Genomic DNA, 21972 nt, shown 5'->3' on the forward strand with positions numbered 1-21972 from the left:
ACATTTCAAATTTTGTTTGTTGGAAAATGATTAACAATTGTACAACTTCCTTCTCTTCACAATTACACATATTGTATTCACTTTTTGCAAAAAATGTAACAATATGGCGAGTACAGTTCTAAAATGATTATTTATAATGATCAATTACATTGCAAAAAAAAAATATTGAAATTTCCGTAACAGAAACCGTATAGTAGATTCCACTACACCTCTACCCCTAATTAAAAGCACAAATAGAAAGACAAATTTTGCTGTTTATTCATTTTTAAGAGACAAGTTTCCTTTTTCATAATTTTCAATGGACATTTTGTTGTTCAGGTTTCTTCTAATGAGTGCTGGCCTGTGGGAGGCTTGTTAAGAACGTTGTCGTAAAACAGGATGTGGTTTGCGACGATGTGGTGGCCGAGTGTGGCACATCTTGCAGACTAGAAGTAATCTCTGAAATTTGTGTGACTTGGTTTACTCTGAACTGTTGTACAGGTGTGAAAGATTATACATTCCAAATAGTGCTGATTACTTGTACAAAGAATGTCTGAAAGTATACATAAAACATGTGATATTATGCAACATAAGATGAGGTGATGTCTACTCTTAAAATTTAAGGAATATGTCTGGATAGCATTCATGTCTCTTTTCCAGCATGGTTTTTATAGTGTTGACATATTTGTTAACATTTCAGTGTGATACACCTTTTGGTTATCAGATATCTTTTCAGTTCTTTGGTTTTAGAAGATGGTATTTAGTGATGAAATATTGGGGTATAATGGCTGTAAAGTGTGACCTAGAGAATAATAGCCTCGGATTTGTTATTTGTTTATGGTTTACCTGGATACATGTACATTCCCAGTAACAGTATGCATAACAAATGGTACCAGATACACGTAATATAATTACTTGTGTAAGCTGTAGATCGATAGTATGAAAGAAAGAATTTGGAGAGAGGAGAACTGACATATACCAGCATGCACTAGTACATGTGTATGCATACAGTTCTTTGCTAAATATACAAGTATGTGTGTAGTAGTTATAACAAGGTGTGTAACTACATGCTTGTCTTGGTTTTCAATTTGTATGCATCACCATAAGTTGTTGGTTTTTCGCTCAGCTGTTGGATTTAGAAGAAATTATCATGTTTCTTCAGATTATTCCAGATATGTTAACACAGGTGGTTTTAATGTGCTTTGTGTTGTAATATTGTAACATTAAGTTATTTGTGTTGTGTCAACTTCAGTGAACAGTAAATAATTTTAATTAAAAACTAGTGATTTTCAGAGATTTACTAAGCCGTCTTCACTAATTAACACCTGTTGAAAACTAAAGGAGGTACAAGATAGAGAAATTGAAACTGATTATGTGAAGTTTAGGAAAACTAAGGAATCAAGTCAAATGTTTTGTTGTGCTATCAGTAGATAAGAATCTTGGCAAATGGTTGAACAGTCAGTTGAGCCAGATAGTCAAGTTGGGAGGTAAGGGGATGGGATGTGCAATGCCACTGATAATTAATGATTCTTTTAATTTATTGAACTTTTTCATTTCTGAAAAAAACTTGGAAAGGCAAATGACCTCATAGAGATTTACTAGGCTGGGAAGGGGTTGTTTGCTTCAATAAATGCAAAGGTACATTGTGTGGTGTTGTAAACAGGGTGGGTGTGAGAAAAAAAGAAGTTTGTTCTTGATGTTCAGCTGAGGACTTCTTCAAAAGAAAAAGGCAATTATCGCCACTCTCCTGTAAATTAAGAAAAGTAATAACTGTGTTTCTGATATGTTTACTATAAAGCTGAATTCGGACTAAAAGCATGTCTGAAGGGGTTTAGATTTTAAAAGTACTTTCACTTAAAAAGTAAACAAAAGTACCTGCTAGGTTTTTTGCGCAATCAGTGATCCCATACCCAATCTATAGAGAGACTGATTTACATACAATACAATTGGCCTTGGGGTCATGCATCACCTGAGAAGTAAAACTTTGCAATGAGAAGGAATTTCCTTTAGTGGAATAGAGGTTACATCGATCGAGGGAAGCAATATGCAAATTACTTGTTTAGGGGCCGGTGTTTGCTTTGAGGTGGTTAGATCCAGTTTGTACTGGTCATCACTGGTCTGTGAGCCATAAAAGTTCTGAACTGCTCAGTGTTCTTGTAAAGATTTTTTACACAAATAGAGAAAGGAGGAACTCTAGTAAACTTCTCTCATGTTTTGATGTTCTTGAAAAGACTTTTACACAAATAGAGAAAGGAGGAACTCTAGTAAACTTCTCTCATGTTTTGATGTTCTTGAAAAGACTTTTACACAAATAGAGAAAGGAGGAACTCTAGTAAACTTCTCTCATGTTTTGGTGTTCTTGAAAAGGCTTTTACACAAATAAGAGAATGAAAGAATTCTCTCTCCATATAAACATTTAAAGTTGAAAACCTGTCAATGTGTTTTATGCTATGATTTTGGTTGCAAATGTAGAAGTTAAATCTAGACAGGTTATGTATTTGCTACTGTTGGCATATGGGCCTCCATTTTAACAATGAAAGGAGCAAGGGAAGGGGAGTCCTTAGTTAGTATGGCAATCTCTGGTCTCAGATAAATATACAGTTAGATATTGAAATTGATGGAAATGACAGATCCAGGGAAAAATATACACACATTAGAAATTGGAAATCACAAACCCAGAAACAGTATTCACTAGTTAGAAATGAATGTTGATTTTGACAACGGCAGTAGAGAAATGCACAAGTTACAAAAGTTTCATCCATGACCCCAGACTGAACATTGAGAAAAACAAATCAAAGACAAAGAAAAATACCAACAAAAAAAAAGAATGCGATATAAACAAATAAACAGTTGACTTGGCATGTTTAGCGTTTTAAACTTTTATTGAAATGCAAGTATGGTATTTTGTATTGTAGTTTGGTATGTATTGTGTCATATGGTTATATGTTGATCATTGTTTTAAATCAATTGCTTAACCATAACAATAACACATAGTGAATGCAGTTCATTCCATGTATAATTTGTCAAAGAATGATGTGAAAAATAATCATGACAGATGTGGCTGTATTTTCACTGGTTGTTTGTGTACAAGACATGATGGATGTTGTCACACCCATAGACATGTAATGAAACAACTGTAAGGTTGCCTAGTTCCACATTCCTCAATAGTATATAGCACCCTCTATAGTTCAAAAAGTGTAGGAAATTTGTTTCAAATTTTTGTGAAAGGGAAACCCTTAGGAAAATTCACACTGAATATTTTTTGAGTGTGTTGATTCAAAATATCCATGCAAATAGAACGTTTTCCATGGTAGTAGGTTCAATTTTTAACTGCCGGAACTCTTCATTCATGCATGGAATGCAGTGAACTTTCCCTACTCCATTCCTTGAATAACTTGGTGATAGTTAACTCCAAGTGGAGAAGTTTTTCTTAAAAATAGCAATGCTTTATTGCCATCAGATGCATGCTATCAAGTGAAAGGATGGATCATACCATTTGTAATGGGTTGGAATGGACTGTTCCATTTATATTGAGGGACTCGTGTAGTGTACATAAAGGAAAGCAATGTCATGAACAAATAAAATGATTTCTGTTTAGATTTTCATGTACGTCAGTTTAGAACATGATTTAAAACATGGATAGTAAAATGCATAATGTCTGAATATAGTGTTAGGACATTCAAAGATGTTTCTGTGTCCCCATTACTTGTACTAAATTTGGGTGTGTAATGATACATGGACAGTGTTTAGTACATTACTGCTCACACTCTCTGTTTGATCAGTCATGCAGAAATAAAAAAAGAAACTGTTGGTTTCTGCATGATTTGTATCAAACAGAGAGAATGGACAGTAATGTACTAAACATTGTCCGCATTGTACTTCTTCCAAGTCAGGTGTGTAATGTCACGGTAGAACAGGACAACATGGATTGTAGGCAAGAATCCCCCAGGAAGTGGGATAATAGGTATATGATTGGTTGTTAGTTAGTTGTAAAAGAGAACTTGATAGCTGAAGAACACCACCATTGGAGTCTCTCCCCTCACAGAGAAAACATTGAGACTTCAGTGCTCATAAAGTGTACTTTCACACACAATGATGAGACCTCTATACTCCCCAAGTACAAAATCACACAATGCAGCAAGACCTAAGTGTGTCATTGGAAACATGCCAATTCATGTGAATAGGTTTTGTATAATAGGTTAGTAGTTGCACTAAGCAAATAGAAAGGTGCAGTTGAAGTTTTAGCCGTACAAGATACGCAAGAAGTAAAATGAATTGTTACAGATGTAGGCAAAACAAAGTTTGGATGATATCGTGTGAGATATTGCATCATCACTGCTCAGTTGCTGATTCTTATTACAAAGAAAGAAAGATTTATCCTAACAACAATCCAAATATACTTGATATACAGTTTTCTAACAGTTTGATAGTGCTACTTAAATACTTTTGAAATCTAAAATAAAAGGAGACAAGGGTTTTTTTGCATGGTAAAAAGAGCAAATCCTGCAAAGGTTTCAGGAATGAAGGTGTCCAGGTAAGAATACCTGGTGACCAATATTGCCTAGGGCTCTAACAACTACAAACATTGTTCCATTGAGTGTGTTTACTTTGTATTTGCATATCACTCACCTTTCATACACAATGAATAAATATAGTGAATCCACCCACCTATATATTCTATGAATATTCCCATATCAATTTTCAGAGAGCTAGGTGTGCCAATATTCAAGTGAAACCCTTCAACTCTCTATTATTTTCAAAACTTGCAAGATCAAACAAAAATATGAAGAAAAAAAAATTGTGAAAGCTAATGTTGTTACTATGGTAAAATGTGATGGTTCAATGACTTGTCATTGACTGCTGTACTGCCAATCAGGTGACTATGATTGAGAATGATGCATGTGATGTTGCCATGGTAACCAACTATGATTCAGCATGACACAAGGTGTCCATGACTATAAAGTCAATGAATGGAACCTAATGATAGTTGACAAGCATACTAATTACTTTTAAGGTCATCCTGCAACATTCCCAGTGTCATGTTGACTATCAAGTGGCCACAGGTTGTTTTCAAATATGTCTCAAGTGTCAGAAAATGGTCTTCAAGTTATTGTAGTATGATGATGACTTGTTGTTTGTTTGTTTGTACGTAGGTAATTTAGTAACTGAAGAAGCGATGCTTGTCCTAAATTTGCCCCGTCTATCTATTCCAATGTCTGTGCTCCTGTGACCATAATTGTAACGTTGCTTGTGTCCTAAAATGGCCTTGTTATTTATGATCTAAATTTGTACTGACCTTAGCGACATTTCTCAGGCTTGCATGAAAGAGTTGACACTCGTAAATGGTGTGACATGTTGGAATAATTTATATGGCGTCAAGGAGCTTTTGTTGTGTAGTATATAATATATGCAAAGTGTTGTCCTGGTTGTGTGCTTTGTTTGTCTGTTGTGGTGTATAGGTCAATTACTTTGTATGGCCTTGGATATTTGGCATTGCAGTGTCATTGTAAGATGCAAGAAAACAAGAGTATCTCATAAATGCAATTTTACTCTCGAACAGTTTTGTAGTCGACACCCATAGGAAACTAAAGCTGAATATTCAAAAAACATGCAACTTTTGTGTTGAAAATACTACTTTGAATAAATAGTGAAAGTCTATCAATCACCCATAGGTGTGGTGTTTCATTGTAGTTCGGATATTTGCATCGTCTTGGCTAGGTACTTTCTAAGACACCTTTTAGAGAAATCTGACTGTCTTGATTTTCATTTTGAAAAGAAAAGTGTTAAGAAGTGAAATTCAAGAGTCACTCCCATAATTTAAGGAAATTTTCGTATGTTACAGTTACTTGTGGAAGTATGTGTGAAAACGTGCATAGGGTTGATGCTAAAGGAAATTCTTTTGAGCAGAAAACCATGCAAGTTATGTATTCAAATGTACTGGTAGAGAATGCAAGTAAAGTCTGTTAAAAGAAAAACAAGAGGGATAGTAGTTTTGTATAGCTAAGTAAACACTCTACACACACATATTGGCATAACATGAGTTAATTGGAGGTTATTGGAGTGATGGAATGCCAGAACAATTTGTTTTTGAGGAAACTGTTTTGTAGCTTGCAAAGTGCACTGGGCCTTTATTGACCTTTAGTCTCTAGGTTCAGACTCTTGGCGAGCATTTCATACATTTTTAATTCATATGAATTCCTAGCACTGCCCAAGGGATCAGTAACTTGTAAAGTTCAACATAGTTTATTATGAAAGTGGATAAACAGAATTTTATTGAGAGATTGATCTGTTGATGTCATATAAGGATCATATTTCACTAAGGAGGAGGACAAGAAAAAGAGGACAAATATGTTGATCAAATGTCTTAACTGACCTTAAAATGAACAGTGTTGATTTGTACAAAATGTAACAGCTGATCGTACCACCTGCTTCTGTTTTTCAATGTACACAACATAATATTGTATATATTGTTTATTCAGGGTTGAATTGGGATACAATCACTTTCAATGTATGCTGTGTAACTTTTATTTTCACCCATGTAAGCATTAAATGCATACTTTTCTTGGTAAATAAATTTCTACTGATTTACGCAAGTTGAAATTGTTGATACACTTTCTTATACTATATATACATAACATAGTCTTCAGACAGACATTAATCTTTACTTTTCTTTTTCCTTGTCATATTTTAGGTGCCTTCCTTGTTCCATACTTTGTGATGTTGTTGGGTGCTGGAGCCCCTCTCTTGCTTCTTGAAGTTGGGCTTGGTCAGTTCATGAGTCAAGGTGGTATCACTGCATGGAGGCTCTGTCCAATTTTCCAAGGTAAGAAAAGAAAGAAATTATTAACACTGCCATAGAGGGCGCTCTAATGTGATGCTTGGCGTGAGATATTTAACGACAGGATTTCCTGGTAAATTATACTTTCGCATCATCATTACTTTCCATAAATTTTACAATTTCAAAAGAAAAGAAAAATAAGTGCTGTCGAAACATTTTAGACAAACTGTCCTGACCAGAAACATTCTTTTTTTTGGCCTAATATTTTGTATTTTACTAAAACTTCCTAATTATTTTCTAGGTATTGGTGTTGCTAATACCATTATTGTACAATGGTTAAACATCTACTATGTTGTAATCCTGGCTTGGGCATTATATTACATGTTTCTATCGTTCCGATCTGAACTACCATGGAACACATGTGGCCACGAGTGGAACACTGAACGATGTGTAGATGACTATATAGTCAACAAGAATGCTACAAACACCACATATAACTTTACTGGTGAACCAGTACCTTCAATCGTCGAGTTTTGGGAGTAAGTTCTTTTTTTTTTCTTCTTAAGATTTAAGTAGTTTCTTGAGACCCTGGGTATCAATAGTGGTTTCTTTACATTATGTAATTTTGTTAGCAGAAAACCAAATTAAAATTTACTTACATTGAGAGTAGCTGCTCCAAAAGGAATCAGATATGTAAATGATATCTGTAGAAATTATAACATTGGTAGCAGGAAAAAAATAGCAACTTTTTTGTGAGACTTGAGTTGCTCCACAAGCAGTTTGATAGAAGTGTCTTTTTGTAAATAATTCTCTTTTCTGAAAAGAAAATAGAAAACTGATGAGACTGTGTTTTCGTTGTCAGGAGAAAAACTCTAAAACTGTCTGATGGTTTACACGAAATGGGAACCGTAAACTGGGAGATGTGTATAGCCCTTGTTGGCGCTTGGATTCTTGTATACCTGTGTGTATTCAAAGGAGTACGCTCAACAGGCAGGGTAAGAAAAATGATTGAATGTATTTTCATAAATTTGCTATCATGACTACAAAAAACAATCGTCTTTGAAGTCTAGCATCTTGGAATTCTTTAATCTGTAAGATATGAAAAGTGGTGTCCACACTCTCAACTAATCACTTGATATGAAGTAATCAGCTGACATTGTGTCACACCCGGTGTCACACCATGTCATATCTTACAGACTAGGAAATCTTAACCAAGTTGAGATACATTGCAACACTGTTTATTATTTTATCACTTTTCAACTAGAACATTTAAATATAAATAATTTCTGTGAGATTTTGACTATTAAACCCTTTTGACTCTCATTATTTGAATTACCTTCAAGTGAGTTTTACATTAACCACTGCAGAACCAATGCCACTGATGAGTAGTGTTGTGATGAACAGCCAGAAAAATGAAACTCAACTCTGTAGTGTTTGTTTGAATGTGTATAAATTGTCTTGTGCATATTTTAATTTGAGACTGTACTTTTTTTCCTGATTCTTAGGTTGTATACTTCACTGCTACATTCCCATATGTCCTTCTGTTCATCCTCTTTATCCGTGCTGTCACACTGGAAGGAGCAATAGACGGTATTATCTTCTATTTGAAGCCAGACCTTAAAAGATTACAAGACAGTCAAGTAAGTAACGTTTAGATATCACTTCCCAATATTTTTCTTTGTTTAATGAAGGAAAATATGAGTGACATAAGGGGTCTAGTCATTATGAGTCCAAAACATAATTTGAGTCATTTGCTGCATTTCAGTTGATAACTATGGCAACACTTTATACTATATCAAATATTTCTCATTAACTATTGTGAACATTTCCATTGTGTAGGTATGGATCGATGCCGGCACCCAGATCTTCTTCTCCTATTCCATTGGTCTTGGTACGTTGATAGCATTGGGAAGTTACAACAAATTCAAAAATAATTTCTACAGGTAAACAAGACATTACATTGATTCTTGTATTTATGACTAGAAGTGTGGTTGTAACTCCACTATTCCAAACAGGGAAAGTAAACAACTGAATAAGATTAATAACGTGTGACACATTATGTTGGAAGTACAGAGACTTGTATTACATTTCATTATTTCATAAGAAAAGTTGTATAGGGATTGCTGCAATGCAAGGTTGAAAGGGGGGGGGGGGGGTGACTCGTGAGGCAATATATGTTCAGCACTTGGACCTACATTAGAACAATGAATTAGGAATAAATTTGAATTTGTTCACTTTCTTAGCAAGAGCATGTAACATGATGTCAATCATTAACTGGTTCTCCAAAACCCAGCGGCACCTCCAGACAACTTTCTTTTCTGGAATGGCTTTCTCCTTTAAAACAGTCCACGTCTTTACTGGAAACAGTTGAAGGCACTTCAGATTTAGATGTGTCTTACAACTAAACAAATTCCGTTGAGCAGCAAATCAAATAATTTTAACTAGACAATGAATATAAATAAAACCTGTCATTTTTTTTACTGAAATAAATCTTGTCTATTTACAGGGACTGTATAACCTTTGCCTGCTTTAATAGTGGTACCAGTATTTGGGGTGGTTTTGTTATATTTTCTGTGCTGGGTTTCATGGCCAACAAATACGACGTTCCAGTTGGGGATGTCGCAAAATCAGGTATGTAACATTATTGTCAGCAACTTTTATCACTAACGCCAAACTTATATAAGATCTTGATAAGCATTATAGCGGACTGACACAATAGGGTGTAGACCTATACACAGTTCAGACAATCAGAAATGACATCTTTATATTATTGAATCTTATACAGGTCCAGGTCTGGCATTTATCGCATACCCGGCTGCAATCGCAGAGATGCCCGTCGCCCCGCTGTGGTCCATATTGTTCTTCTTTATGGTGATTTTGCTGGGACTCGACAGCGAGGTATTATTCAAACAAATGAAACTATCAATCTGGGAGATTTTTCCTTTCACCCTTCAAACTTTTTGGGCAAACTTGAAAGTTGCATAATTGCGTGATTTTGATGAAAAATGCTCACTAACAATTTTTGTATTTTTTTTTGTCTATTTCAACCACCAAGCTATTCAAATACAATTCAAACTTGATGTAAATTTTGATATGGATGTATTTGCTAAATTCAAACTGCTTGCAGTGCACTCTGACATTTTATTCAACACTTTCAAATGAAAATTACACAGACTATCACCATAGAAATAAAGATGTTAAACTTCTAAGCAGTGACTTCCGTTAAAGTGAGATATATCACATCCGTGGAGTCGTCAGATTTGTTTGGTAATGTGAACAAAAAGATGCTGTTTTCGGATGACAGTTTTCACTGGTTCACTGTGGTGTTTTTATCATGCAAGAATGTATGGCGGGATACACTTGATCCAAATGGATTGTTGATTACATGGAATTACCACCAAGAGATTGGTTACCTAGTATTAAGACAGAAAGACTACTTGTCAAAATAATCAACTCATTAAAATTGCATATACAGTAATTGTTATTGCTACACATGCAGAAATGTACACCAATGCACACGCACTAATATATGGACATGCTTATGCACGCACGCACACGCACGCACGCGCACACACACACACACACACACACACACACACACACACACACACACACACACACACACACACACACACACACACACACACAATATTAGTTACAACATTGAAATGAGTTGGTTGTGGTTCTAAAAAATAAAATACAAGCCTTGCTGATGAACATCTTGATGGCTATTTACCAAGACACTTTAAATAAAATTGGAAGTTCATGCTTCCTGAGAACAATTATTACAAATACAAATGCACGCCTTTCCACAATGGTAATGTTATTTTTTACACAACTTTAGGGTATATTTGCCATGTGAGAAGGTGCAAGTTTTATTTGTGTAGGGACCTTGAAGGCTATGGAACATCTTTAAATCGCTGTACCCCATATAGATTATTGTCATTAGAATTAGAAGATGTAGTCATATTTCTGGTGCAAGTTTTACATTTTGGTGTTATTAGAAGCATGGTAAACCAGGTATAGATCTCAGCTGTACAGAGCACACTCCTTATGTAAAGTAAATTCATTGTCAGATACTGCTAACTAAGACTAAAGTGTCTTAAAAACTACTAACTAGGCTTGTAGAATGCTTGCTATTCTATTTCGAGAACTTTAAAATAAAAATCTGGTGATGGCCTTCAAAAAGTTTATTAATTCATATTATGAATTCAAATTGAGAGATCAAAGTCTTTGGCCACCAAACTTCATATCGTCGCATCAGTGCTGTAAGGTCGTATCTGCCTATACAATTACATAGCAAATACAACCTTACTGTACTGACGCAACAATATTTAGAGTAGTTTGGTTTGGGCAACAGTGTTATAGTAATCTAAGTTAGAAGCTGCTTTCGACATCTTCTTTTTTTTTGAACCAAGGATGTATATCAAGAAGTAGAAGCCTGATTGATTTTAAAAGGACTCATTGAAGTTTTGAAAATCAAAATGAAGAATTTTAGCATCACGTCAAGTGCTGTGTCACCAATTTCTAATTATTTCTTGTTTCTTGTTGTTTCTATCCCTGTAGTTTGTTGGTGTTGAAGGTTTTGTGACGGCAATCTGTGATTTGTTCCCACAATACCTCAGAGTTGGCACATACAGGAAACCGCTGTTCATTCTGGGATGTTGTGTATTTTGGTTCATCATAGGACTTGTTCTCATTATGGAAGTAAGTGATAAATACATGTATTTTGTAATCTTTGGTGGAGAATTTTGAGTTGATACAAGAAAAATAGCATTACTTACCTTTGGTCCAAATAATGACACTCAAATTTTGTATGAGTTACCAGATAATAATGAAGGACTGAGGAACACCAAACATTGATATGTCTCAAGAAATTAATGCGAATTAGACTGACAGTGGGTACATCATATTGGCTTTACTGGGTACACCGCTAATATATTAGATAGGTGTGTATGTATGTTCATGTGTGTGTGTCTTTGTCAGTTTTTCTGTCTGTCTGTCTGTCTGTCTGTCTGTCTGTCTGTATGGCATGGATGTTTCCATGGTAATAGGAGATATTCCATTACGATGTCTAACCCAGCAAATTATTGTTTTGTTGTAGGGTGGTATGTACGTGTTCCAGATCTTTGATTACTATTCTGCTAGTGGTATCGCGTTACTTTGGGTATCATTTTTCCAAGCAACTGCTGTAGGCTGGGTTTATGGTAAGTTCTCCCTTATTTGGTATTAACTGTCACTAGATATTTGATAGGACCTAGTGTATAAAATCATGGTTTGACAACATTTACAGTGGCTTATAAAATTAAAATATGCATAAACCAATAATTATGATAAGTTTAGAATTGTAGTTTGCGGATAGACAGGTTTATGCATCACATTCTTTTAGATGAAAAAAACGTGACTGAGAAGAACATCTGTGTACTTTTGTAGTTAAAAGTTTTCTACTCACGGTGACTTGGTTTTTAGGGTGTCTGTTTCAATACTGTGCGATAACGATTTTGTCAAGGTTGTGGTACATAATGTGCATGTCTATTTCTGTGCAGGTCCTAAACGTATGTACACACATTTTGAACTGATGTTGGGATGGAAACCAGACCCATGGTGTATGATTGGTTGGGTTGTCTTGACTCCAGCACTTTGCGCAGTAAGTATAAATGCGTACTGATTTCATACCAATGGAAATCCCCTTGTTATATCTGACAATTGTGGGAGGTTAATTTTATCAGTAGCTCCAGATTAGGTATTACGATAACTATAAATAATCCTATAGTCCTTTGCATCTGAGCATGCTCAGTATGGATTGCAAGTTCCCTATTCTTTGAATATGTGGCATCAGAGAATACAATACATATGGTTGAAGAGTTGGAACATATGCGAGTTGTATTATTAATTAATTGTAGTGGGTCCAGTGTCCATTGTAATGACAGGTATGTTAATAATCTATTGTGTTCCCTTGTATGTTATCTCTTCATAGTTGTCCATTGAAATCATGGTTTGTTAATGACCTATTTCATTTCCTTATAGGGTATCTTTGTATTCAGTCTGGTTAAATATACTCCTTTAACTTACTCAAGATCATGGGGTGAATATGCGTATCCTGATTGGGCAATTGCTATTGGTTGGATTATGGCCTTATCATCTATCATGTGTATACCAGTTGTTGCTGCTGTCAGGTTGTTTTTGGCAGAGGGTACACTCATTGAGGTAAGTGAAAATTTCTGTTTATGCCTTCATTACTAGGGTCCAATGTACACTGTTGTAGATGCTGTCGTTGCTAAGGTCCAGTGATTATATTGTAGAGACTTGTTGCTTGGGTCCAGTATTCTACATACTCTTGTTGCTAGGACCAGTGAACACATTGTAGATACTCTCCTGATGGGGCTGAACAGGGTTCCAGTGTATGTATGGAAGGGGTAGGGATGAATAGCTCAGTTACTTCACTGTTTACTTACAGTCCAGTGTATGTGTGGAAGGGGTAGGGATGAATAGCTCAGTAAATTCACTGTTTACTACTCCGTCAGTTATCATACTAAAGATTCTTGTATGGAAATATTAAAAGACCAAACCCATTTGTAACTTAGAGTGACATTGGATTTTGAAATTTGATGTATTACCTCTATGCTTGGTTGTACAGAGGTTACGTTACACTACCACACCCAGACTTAAGCCATACCAGCTTGGAAGGAAAAAGGATATCCCACATGTGACTTTGGCAAATGGACAGTTTAATGTAGATCCAACTATGGATGAGAAACCACCACTTTATAACAGCTACAGTACAAGTCAAGAAAAGAGAAATGAAGTAGTTAACATGGAACCCTTGAAGAGGACAAAACACGATGAATTTGTACCAACCACTCAGTAAGTAATACATCGGATAAGTACTGGTGGAGGGATGTGAATGGACGACTGTGAAGTTCATGAACGTCTACAATGTGTTCCTAACATACATTAAAATGAACCTTAACCTTTGAACTCAATAACCTTTGCACTATGACCTATATTGTTCCATTGCATGAATTTCAATGGATCGACAAAAACACTGACAAACTAATTCAACAATTCCTAATCAGTTACCTTGAAAGAATATTTTGAAGTACAAACAGAATTTTTTGGGAATTTGCAAAAATTGATATCTGCCTTACCAGTGTCCAATAACGAGCAGGCTCTTAGACTGTAACATATGTTACACAACAAAGCTTTTCTTTGATTGGTCATTATGTGGTGTCCAATGGAAACAGCTCTGATAATGTGACTCGTATTGCACATCTAAGCCAGTCTTTGATTGGATATTGAGTAGTGTCCAATAGGAACAAGGTTCTGATAGTGTAACTGATGTTGCACATCAAAGCCAGTCTTTGATTGGTCACCAAGCAGTGTCCAATGGGGATGAGGTTCTGATAATGTGACTGATGTTGCACTTGAAAGCCAGTCTTTGATTGGTCATTGTAACCTATCAGTGCTAATACCTTTTATACAATGAGAAAAGACCCCAAAACAGGTTTTTTTTGTACATTTTGAAAATTCAATTCAGAAATTATGCGATGTGTGTGATATTGTAATTCTAATAACTAATACTGTTTGAAAGTATTTACAGTTAAAATACCAAAATTTTTGTAAATTATAACCCGTAGAGTTCTCTAACATACCAAAGATGTAATTAAACAAAATGATTATATCGACACACAATATGCAATCAAGATGTAATGAATTTAGAAAACAGATCAAGCTATTGCAATTCAATTCTACCAAGTAATCCTGAAAATATCTAGATAATTAACAGAAAGTTGAGGGGCCTCGCAAGATTTTTTTATTTTGATGTGCGCAAAAAACACCGAGAGATGAAGTAGCTGGACATAGCAGATGGAGAAAGTATCAAGTTAGCACAGATGGCACACTTGGAGAAAAATAAATCTAAGCGCCAAAATAAGCAAAAGTAGTAATAAATTGAATGCTGAAAATTTTTATTTTATGGGCTGTATATAGCTTTTATACGTGGATTTCTTTGCAAGATTTGATGGAAGATGCTATAAGCTTCAATTTGTCACAGTCAACATTATAATAGGAAAGAAATTAATCGTCTGTAGTTTTGGACATCTTGGGCTGAATTCTGACATGTATTAAGTTTAAACAGTCATTAAAATGTATTATAATTATTTTAACTAGAGTACATATGAAACCCCATTACTTAACCCTTAACATTTATATATACATATATAAATATTTACCATACAAGTAGTAGATTTATATTTTAGTTGAGTGAAAAGTGCTAGTTTAGTTTATCGTGTGAAAAAAATGATATTTACCAGTACTTATTTTAGTTATAGTTACTATTATTTTTATATTTTCATTGCTAGATTACACAGAAGGGCTTAGATATAATTAGTCATATTTCTCAGTCAATGAAACCAGTTTTGGCCACTTTAAACCAGTTTAAACCAGATCCAGTTTTCAAGTGATCAGTGATGTGCAAGGCACCGTAGCTTTGTGCTAGGTAACAGTCAGACCCCCTAGCACAGTTGACAAACTTAGGATTTCTATGCAACACAACACACAATATGTTTAAACAAAAGTACCAAGATGTGCTTCTCCAAGTCACCTAAGCAGTTTTATTTTGGTGGTCTTAAACATACAGCAACTCTAAATTTGAATATATTTGATCTACATAAGAAACTGCCAAATATCCATATGGCTGGAAAAAATCCAATATTGAGTGGGCGTGCTTGCAGTGTGCAGTTTTAGGTATCGTAGTCTTCAAGTAAGGCCTAATGTATGACAATCTATCAACAATGGCAGTCACTCTGATAAACAAAGTCATCATTCATTATTTGATGCCAGTCCAAAAAAAAAATGAAATAAAACAACTTCCAACAACTTCCAATATTTGATCATGTTGGCATTACTTATTTTGATATATTTATGGTTTTGCTGTACTCTCAAACTTTAACTTCTTCCTTGAAACTCTCAATAAAATTTAAAGAATGAAACTCCAAATAAGATTTATAGAGTTCAGTGTTCAGATAAAAAATGATTTCCTTGAAAATTTCTCGATCTGATAGAAAATCTTCAGTTATCTCCATACATCATAAGTTTTCCTTGTTTTACGTGTGTACAGACAGAATGTTGGCAACCGTTTGAAAACATTCCCTACGCTTGCTTGCTTTGCCCCCCTGCACTGTCCAATTACGCTGATGTTGCAAGTCTGCAAAGTGGTCATACTAACTAATAGACACATGGCTGTGTTTCCCAACAAAGGCTACGTTGAAGACACTGCTACAGATGCCAGTTGGATTTGCTTTAACATTCTTTCTAAGTTGCAACTCGGAAAACAAATATTTCTAAGTGCATTTAGTCAATGGAGTTTGAGACAAAAAAGGCCACAAATAGCAGATGCTGCAGTCTTGCTATATATCTTGCTTTGCAGTGCAGAATGTGAAGTTTACTTTGTGTGTTACAGTCTAGTACTGTTAATTGTGAGCTAAACCTAACGTGTATCATTCATGGATACAATACTAACATCTAAAAGTTCATCAACTAACAAATAATTACCCTGCGAATCAAGCATTTTTAATTACTAACCTGCCTTTGCAGAAGTTTCTAAGACTGAACTTCTTCATTTGCAAACTTTCTCATCTTTTTATTCCTCCCTGTTTTCTTTACAGAAGCAATGGTTCAACTTATACCGGGTTACAATTTATAAGCGGAGTTTAGTCATCTCCATAGCTACTATTTCCATAGCAACACTTATGATGCTGCCTGCCCAGTATCCCTGCCTCAGTTTAGTGCATGTTAAAAACATTGCCATGTATTTCTATTGTAAATGGTAATTATTTAAAAGTAAGACTTTGACTTGAGGTCAGATAAGATAAGACGGGTATAAAGGTATAAAATACAGATAGGAACATTTTTCTATCTTTCACCCACCCATATTGCTTCAGAGGTTAATACGTAAAATGCCTCCGATATCTTGTAAATGCCCTCTTGATCTATATCTGGTCATCTCCCCACCCCATGCTGATATCCCCATGTCCTCCATCCCATCATGTCCCATTCATACTAATGGCGTGTGTGTAACAAACAAAACCATGTTGTTATTCACTGGTACAGGTACCTCTTCTTGTTGGCTTTCTTGTCAGAGATGATCATTATCATATGTCAAAGGTCATGTCAGTACATTACCAAACATGCATGTCATTTCATGTACGTGTTTATCAGCATGTCAACAACGGAAAACTTCTTTGGTAATATTGTCAAGTTTAAAGATGGAATAACTTGCGATCTTGTGTATGGTAAACAATAAAACTATATTGACAAATCTGGGGACTGTGATGTCCACTAGCTTTAAAACAGAGTTCGTGTGACCCTCTGACAAGAAAGAAACACCCACAGTGTTGTGTTGTTTCATGTCGTGTACTTCCTCTAACTTGGACTACTTCTTGACTTGATCCTAGGAATGATTACCTGATTGTTCTATTGTTCCCATAGCCTCACATTGCAGGTGTCGGCAGATAATGTGTCGTCATTCAACAAATGTGGGTGATTTGCATGAGTAATTAGCATGCATCCATCTGTCCGTTGATGTCAGTTTCTATGTTTCCATGGCTACTGACTCCTTGCATTCTCTTCATCCTTTCTCCTACACAATACCTGCATTCACTGCACCAATGCTTTGGTACATTCATGCACACATTCGTCGCCATGACGATGTCTGGTTAAGGTTTGCACGTGTGATGCTTGCTTGCTATCGTCTCCACCACACTGATGTGTACCTAACCATCGGCCAAACATTCAAATAAAAAACAATGAAATGCAACAAAATTGAGATATCAATCTTATCTTCTAAAAACTTAACATGATGGGAGGGACAACATTTTATGATTGTTGATTTGAGGTTTTGAGGGCTGGGTGGGAATAGTTGTAATTTTTGATACTGTAAAAGTATGTATATTATTGTGACCTGGCAGAGTTTGAACTCTGACCTTTGACCTAGTAAGATGTTACTTTACCAAGAGATGTTGTATAAAAGAAGCGAGATAATTTCTTTGAGATACAAATCTGAAATAAGACGTTGGCGTCTTGTAAGTAGACTTTCTCTCACTTACATGTCAACTTTGTTACTATGACAACCAGAGATTTTGTCATCTGTACAGATTTACATATGGAATAATTTTCAGGCAAAAACTAAATATCGTCTCTGTGTTGTCTATTCATTCACAAAGTCTATATACTTGTTATGCAACAGAAACAATGCAGGTTTGTTTGTTTGTAGTTTACTTTTCTGAATGACCTCTGACCTCTAGTACTTTACAACCCAAATTATCTAATCAGTCTGGGAATTATTCAATATTTCATATATTTACATCAATGAAATATGAGAATGTGTCTGAACATTTCTGGTGAATCCCTCCTCCCCAGTGGTTAGTAGTAGTTGGTGGGTTTGGTTATAAGGTAGTATGGTGTGGGGGATACCCAGTTTATAATAGAACACTTTCCCTCCTGTGTACTCACTTGGATCTGTTCCCCCTAACGCCAACAAGTTCAAATGTACTTCGGTATGTATAGACATGGGGCATGGTTAGATAATTACTCTTTATGATATCCAGAGTTACAACAAGGTAGAGACTATTTAGAAGACCTAATCAGGTCAGAAACTCTTTCCTTTAGTAAGCCATTCTTTAATTATATCCCCACCCCCCAGATACTTCTTCACAATCAAGCATGTCTTTTGTTAACAAGTTCTGAGGTCTTGATTACATTGATTCATTATCTTTCAATAAAAAAAACAGATCATCAAGAATATACATGCATAGTTCAGGGCTAAAGGTTTGACTGGATTGTACAACTTTTTACTGTCATAAAAAACACATGTATTTAGAACTTTAGTACACTTTGCTATTGACAAGTTGAAAAGTATAGATGAATTTCTAATTTCTCATAACAATTATCTAACAGAAAATATATACTCAGAACTTGATAACAACACTGTTATGTATTATTTGTTGCCTAGACAACATACCCAGATATTTATTTCATCGGCTTTATTACATCATAGAGCTTAAAGCAGTCCACACATTTTGTCATGTACAACTTCCTACAATGAGAAAACTTAAGGCATTATCAAGTACTTTTGAAATTAATTTCTGTTAAAACTTATACAGGAAACTCAGTTTATCTATTTTTATGTGGTTTATCAATGCCATAATGTTGTATATATATGCAAGTTAAGTTTATAAAGATGTTGCCAGTTGTAACTTTTTTCGTCGTGCTAGATCACCAAGTTGTCTTATCATATCTGTGAAGAATCTGATATTGGTTATGTTTCAATTTCTCCTGAAATCAAAGACAACCCTGAGTTACAGTGCAATCCAAGAATCTTTCTGATTTTGCTAGTCTGTTGTGAGTTACACTGGTGTTAACTTTTACTTGTGCAGTTATTAACCTCGTCCAGTTGGATAGGCTGTCATCAGTACTGAGCTAACCCAATGTTAATATAGTGCTGGTGGGGAGGCATTTACCATGTCCAGTAGCCAACACATGCTGCTGATGTATTAATGCCAGTCTAGTGTTAGCACTGAGTTAGCCTTATGTTAACATAGTGCTGGTGGGGAGGCATTTACCATGTCCAGTGGCCAACACAGGCTGCTGATGTATCAATGCCAGTCTAGTGTTAGCACTGAGTTAGCCTTATGTTAATATTGGCCTGGTACAGGTATTAATCCAGTTGCCAATACATCCTAATGAGGTGTTAGTATAAGCCTTGTATTAGCACTGAGCAACCCAATTGCTTGCCAAGTCAGAAAGCTGTTAAGATAAAGGCATCTACCACCAATTACTTGAAAAACACAGTCAGTGATTTCAAATCCTATTTTTTGGAAAGAGAAATCTGAACTTAGCATTATCAATGCCTTCACAGAATAATGTATTTTGTTTGGCTCGGCCTTCCCACTTTGTCATGTGATCATTTTGTTTAAGCCCAAATGGTGACAATCTAATGTTGGAATGGAAAGTTCCAAGCCTGTTTAGACATCACACATTTATTTTAACCTCCGTATTAGAACAGTTCATTAGAGATTTATTTTTAGACTTTGCTTAAATCATGTCTGTCAAGTTTTATTTCATGTAAGACTTCAAAATAAAGAGATTTTTTTTCTGATGGATTTTTTTTTAAATCACTTCCAGTTTTGCCGTATCATTCATCAATTTCTTGCAATTTTTTTTTCAACAAATCTGTGCCCTTTCTACGTCTGTTTGAAAAGTCAATACTGTAAGTCATGTATTGTCATAAAATTTGCATCTGATGTTCCAAAAACAAAAACAGAATATTTGTACGTTTTGCGAGTATATCCAATTATGGGCAATTATGTACGTTTGTATCAGTTCTTTTTGTATTTGAATATAAAAGAAAAATATGTCACACAGAGAATTGAAAGGTTGCTTGATACCTTGGAATGCTTGAGGCAGTGGTACAGTTTTGGAAAGAGATTGTCTGCAAACTTTCCAAACAAGGGCAGTATTGCAGTTCCAGAATCCATCCTGTAGAGTGCTGATAGAGGAGAGACAGTATTGCAGTTTTGAAACATTTCTGAAGACTGCTGATAGAGGGCAGTATTGTGATATCAAGACGGAGAGCGGGTCTTCAGGAAAGTTCTGAAAGACGACATTTGGAAGATGTTGCAATATGAACTTATGAAGTATGACTGATGTCATGTTACGTACCACACTGAAAACAAAAAATTTAAAAACTTGCGTACATTTCAACCTTTGAAAAGAGACATTTTCCCAAAATATTGCTATTTTTCTATGTTGAAGATTTTTGAAGCAAGAGATATTAATGATCTAAATGTGATTATGTTTTGTTTGAAATGACTTTGTACATTTAAAAAGGTGTATAACTAAGTTTGTTCAGCAGTCGTCGATTAATTTGCCAGCAAGTCAGCCATGTTGGATTTTAGTGGTCAAAGGTCAACTTGACATAGACTTCATGTCTGGTTAGTGTTGGTCGCAGATTCTGAAGTCTACCATGCACAAATATACACTAGCGATCAAGTAAAAGCTGTTATCGAACCAGTAGGTTGTTTCTATTTTATCATTAAAAGAAGACAACCGCTCAGATTTACACAGTTCAGTTCCGAGAATAAGTTTGTATAAAACAATGCAAAATAATTTCTATAACAAATCCAGTTGCACTTAGAATTCAATACATCGTAGGTTTAGTTATGTAGTTCAACATTTTGCAATTTTGTGATTTATTTAGAAATTTTCATATGCTATGTACAGAGCTGGCACTGCTGAACTGCGTGTCGTCATTTTGTGTATTGAATGCCGTGAACAGATTTAATTATGTTATTTATATTCGGTGTAAAAAATCAGTAAAAATCAATTGTTTAAAAAAAAAAGTAGCAGATGAGAGTATGGAGAACTTGTCACATGATGATGTACTGACTGGTACAGACTTTGCCATTGGTTGAAATATCTAAGGATATTTAAAACAAAGCTTTTAATTGGCTCTTACTGTATAAGATTAGAAGAATATGAGTACATCTGGTTATTTTGTATGGAAGACTTGTTTTGATCGGTGGAAATTGAGAACACATGGAAATTATTTGTGTATATCTGAGCATCAGCCAGTGAACACTGACTTTGCAGTAGTAATACCAGTAAACCAGTTGTGGACAGTTCATGTGATAAGTTGTTCCATGATATCTCATTCTGTTGCTATGGTGTTGGAATAAAAGTTTAACTCCAATTTTCCGATTGTGTCAAGTTCATCTGTGTATGTGATGGATGGTAGTTGATACAGCATATTGTCAAGTTCATCTGTGTATGTGATGGATTGTATCTGATACAACATTGTATCAAGTTCATCTGTGTATGTAATTGATGGTATCTGATACAGCATTGTGTCAAGTTCATCTGTGTGTGTGATGGATGGTATCTGATACAGCATAGTGTCATGTTCATCTGTGTATGTGATGGATGGTATATAATAAAGCATTGTGTCAAGGTCATCTTTGTATGTAATGGTTGGTATCTGATACAGCATAGTGTCAAGTTCATCTGTGTATGTGATGGATGGTATCTGATACAGCATTGTGTCAAGTTCATCTGTGTATGCGATGGATGGTATCTGGTACAGCATTGTGTCAAGTTCATCTGTGTATGTGATGGATGGTATCTGGTACAGCATTGTGTCAAGTTCATCTGTGTATGTA

At 35.2% G+C, this 21972-nt stretch overlaps 1 protein-coding gene across 1 annotated transcript in view; it reads left to right on the forward strand.

Annotated features, from left to right (window-relative positions):
- Positions 1-21509, forward strand: part of LOC144447974 (sodium- and chloride-dependent taurine transporter-like) — a 36120-nt gene extending 14611 nt beyond the window's left edge. The window contains exons 3-15 of the mRNA XM_078138099.1: positions 6671-6802; positions 7059-7296; positions 7620-7752; positions 8263-8397; positions 8597-8700; positions 9264-9388; positions 9543-9655; positions 11324-11464; positions 11862-11964; positions 12304-12404; positions 12785-12964; positions 13395-13621; positions 16423-21509. Of these exons, the coding sequence (XP_077994225.1) occupies positions 6671-6802; positions 7059-7296; positions 7620-7752; positions 8263-8397; positions 8597-8700; positions 9264-9388; positions 9543-9655; positions 11324-11464; positions 11862-11964; positions 12304-12404; positions 12785-12964; positions 13395-13621; positions 16423-16471 (1781 nt within the window). The 3' untranslated portion in view covers positions 16472-21509. The remainder of the gene's footprint in view (positions 1-6670; positions 6803-7058; positions 7297-7619; positions 7753-8262; positions 8398-8596; positions 8701-9263; positions 9389-9542; positions 9656-11323; positions 11465-11861; positions 11965-12303; positions 12405-12784; positions 12965-13394; positions 13622-16422) is intronic.
- The last annotated feature ends 463 nt before the right edge of the window (positions 21510-21972 follow it).

This window comes from Glandiceps talaboti, chromosome 17 (genome assembly GCF_964340395.1).
Source record: "Glandiceps talaboti chromosome 17, keGlaTala1.1, whole genome shotgun sequence".
NCBI lineage: Eukaryota > Metazoa > Hemichordata > Enteropneusta > Spengelidae > Glandiceps > Glandiceps talaboti.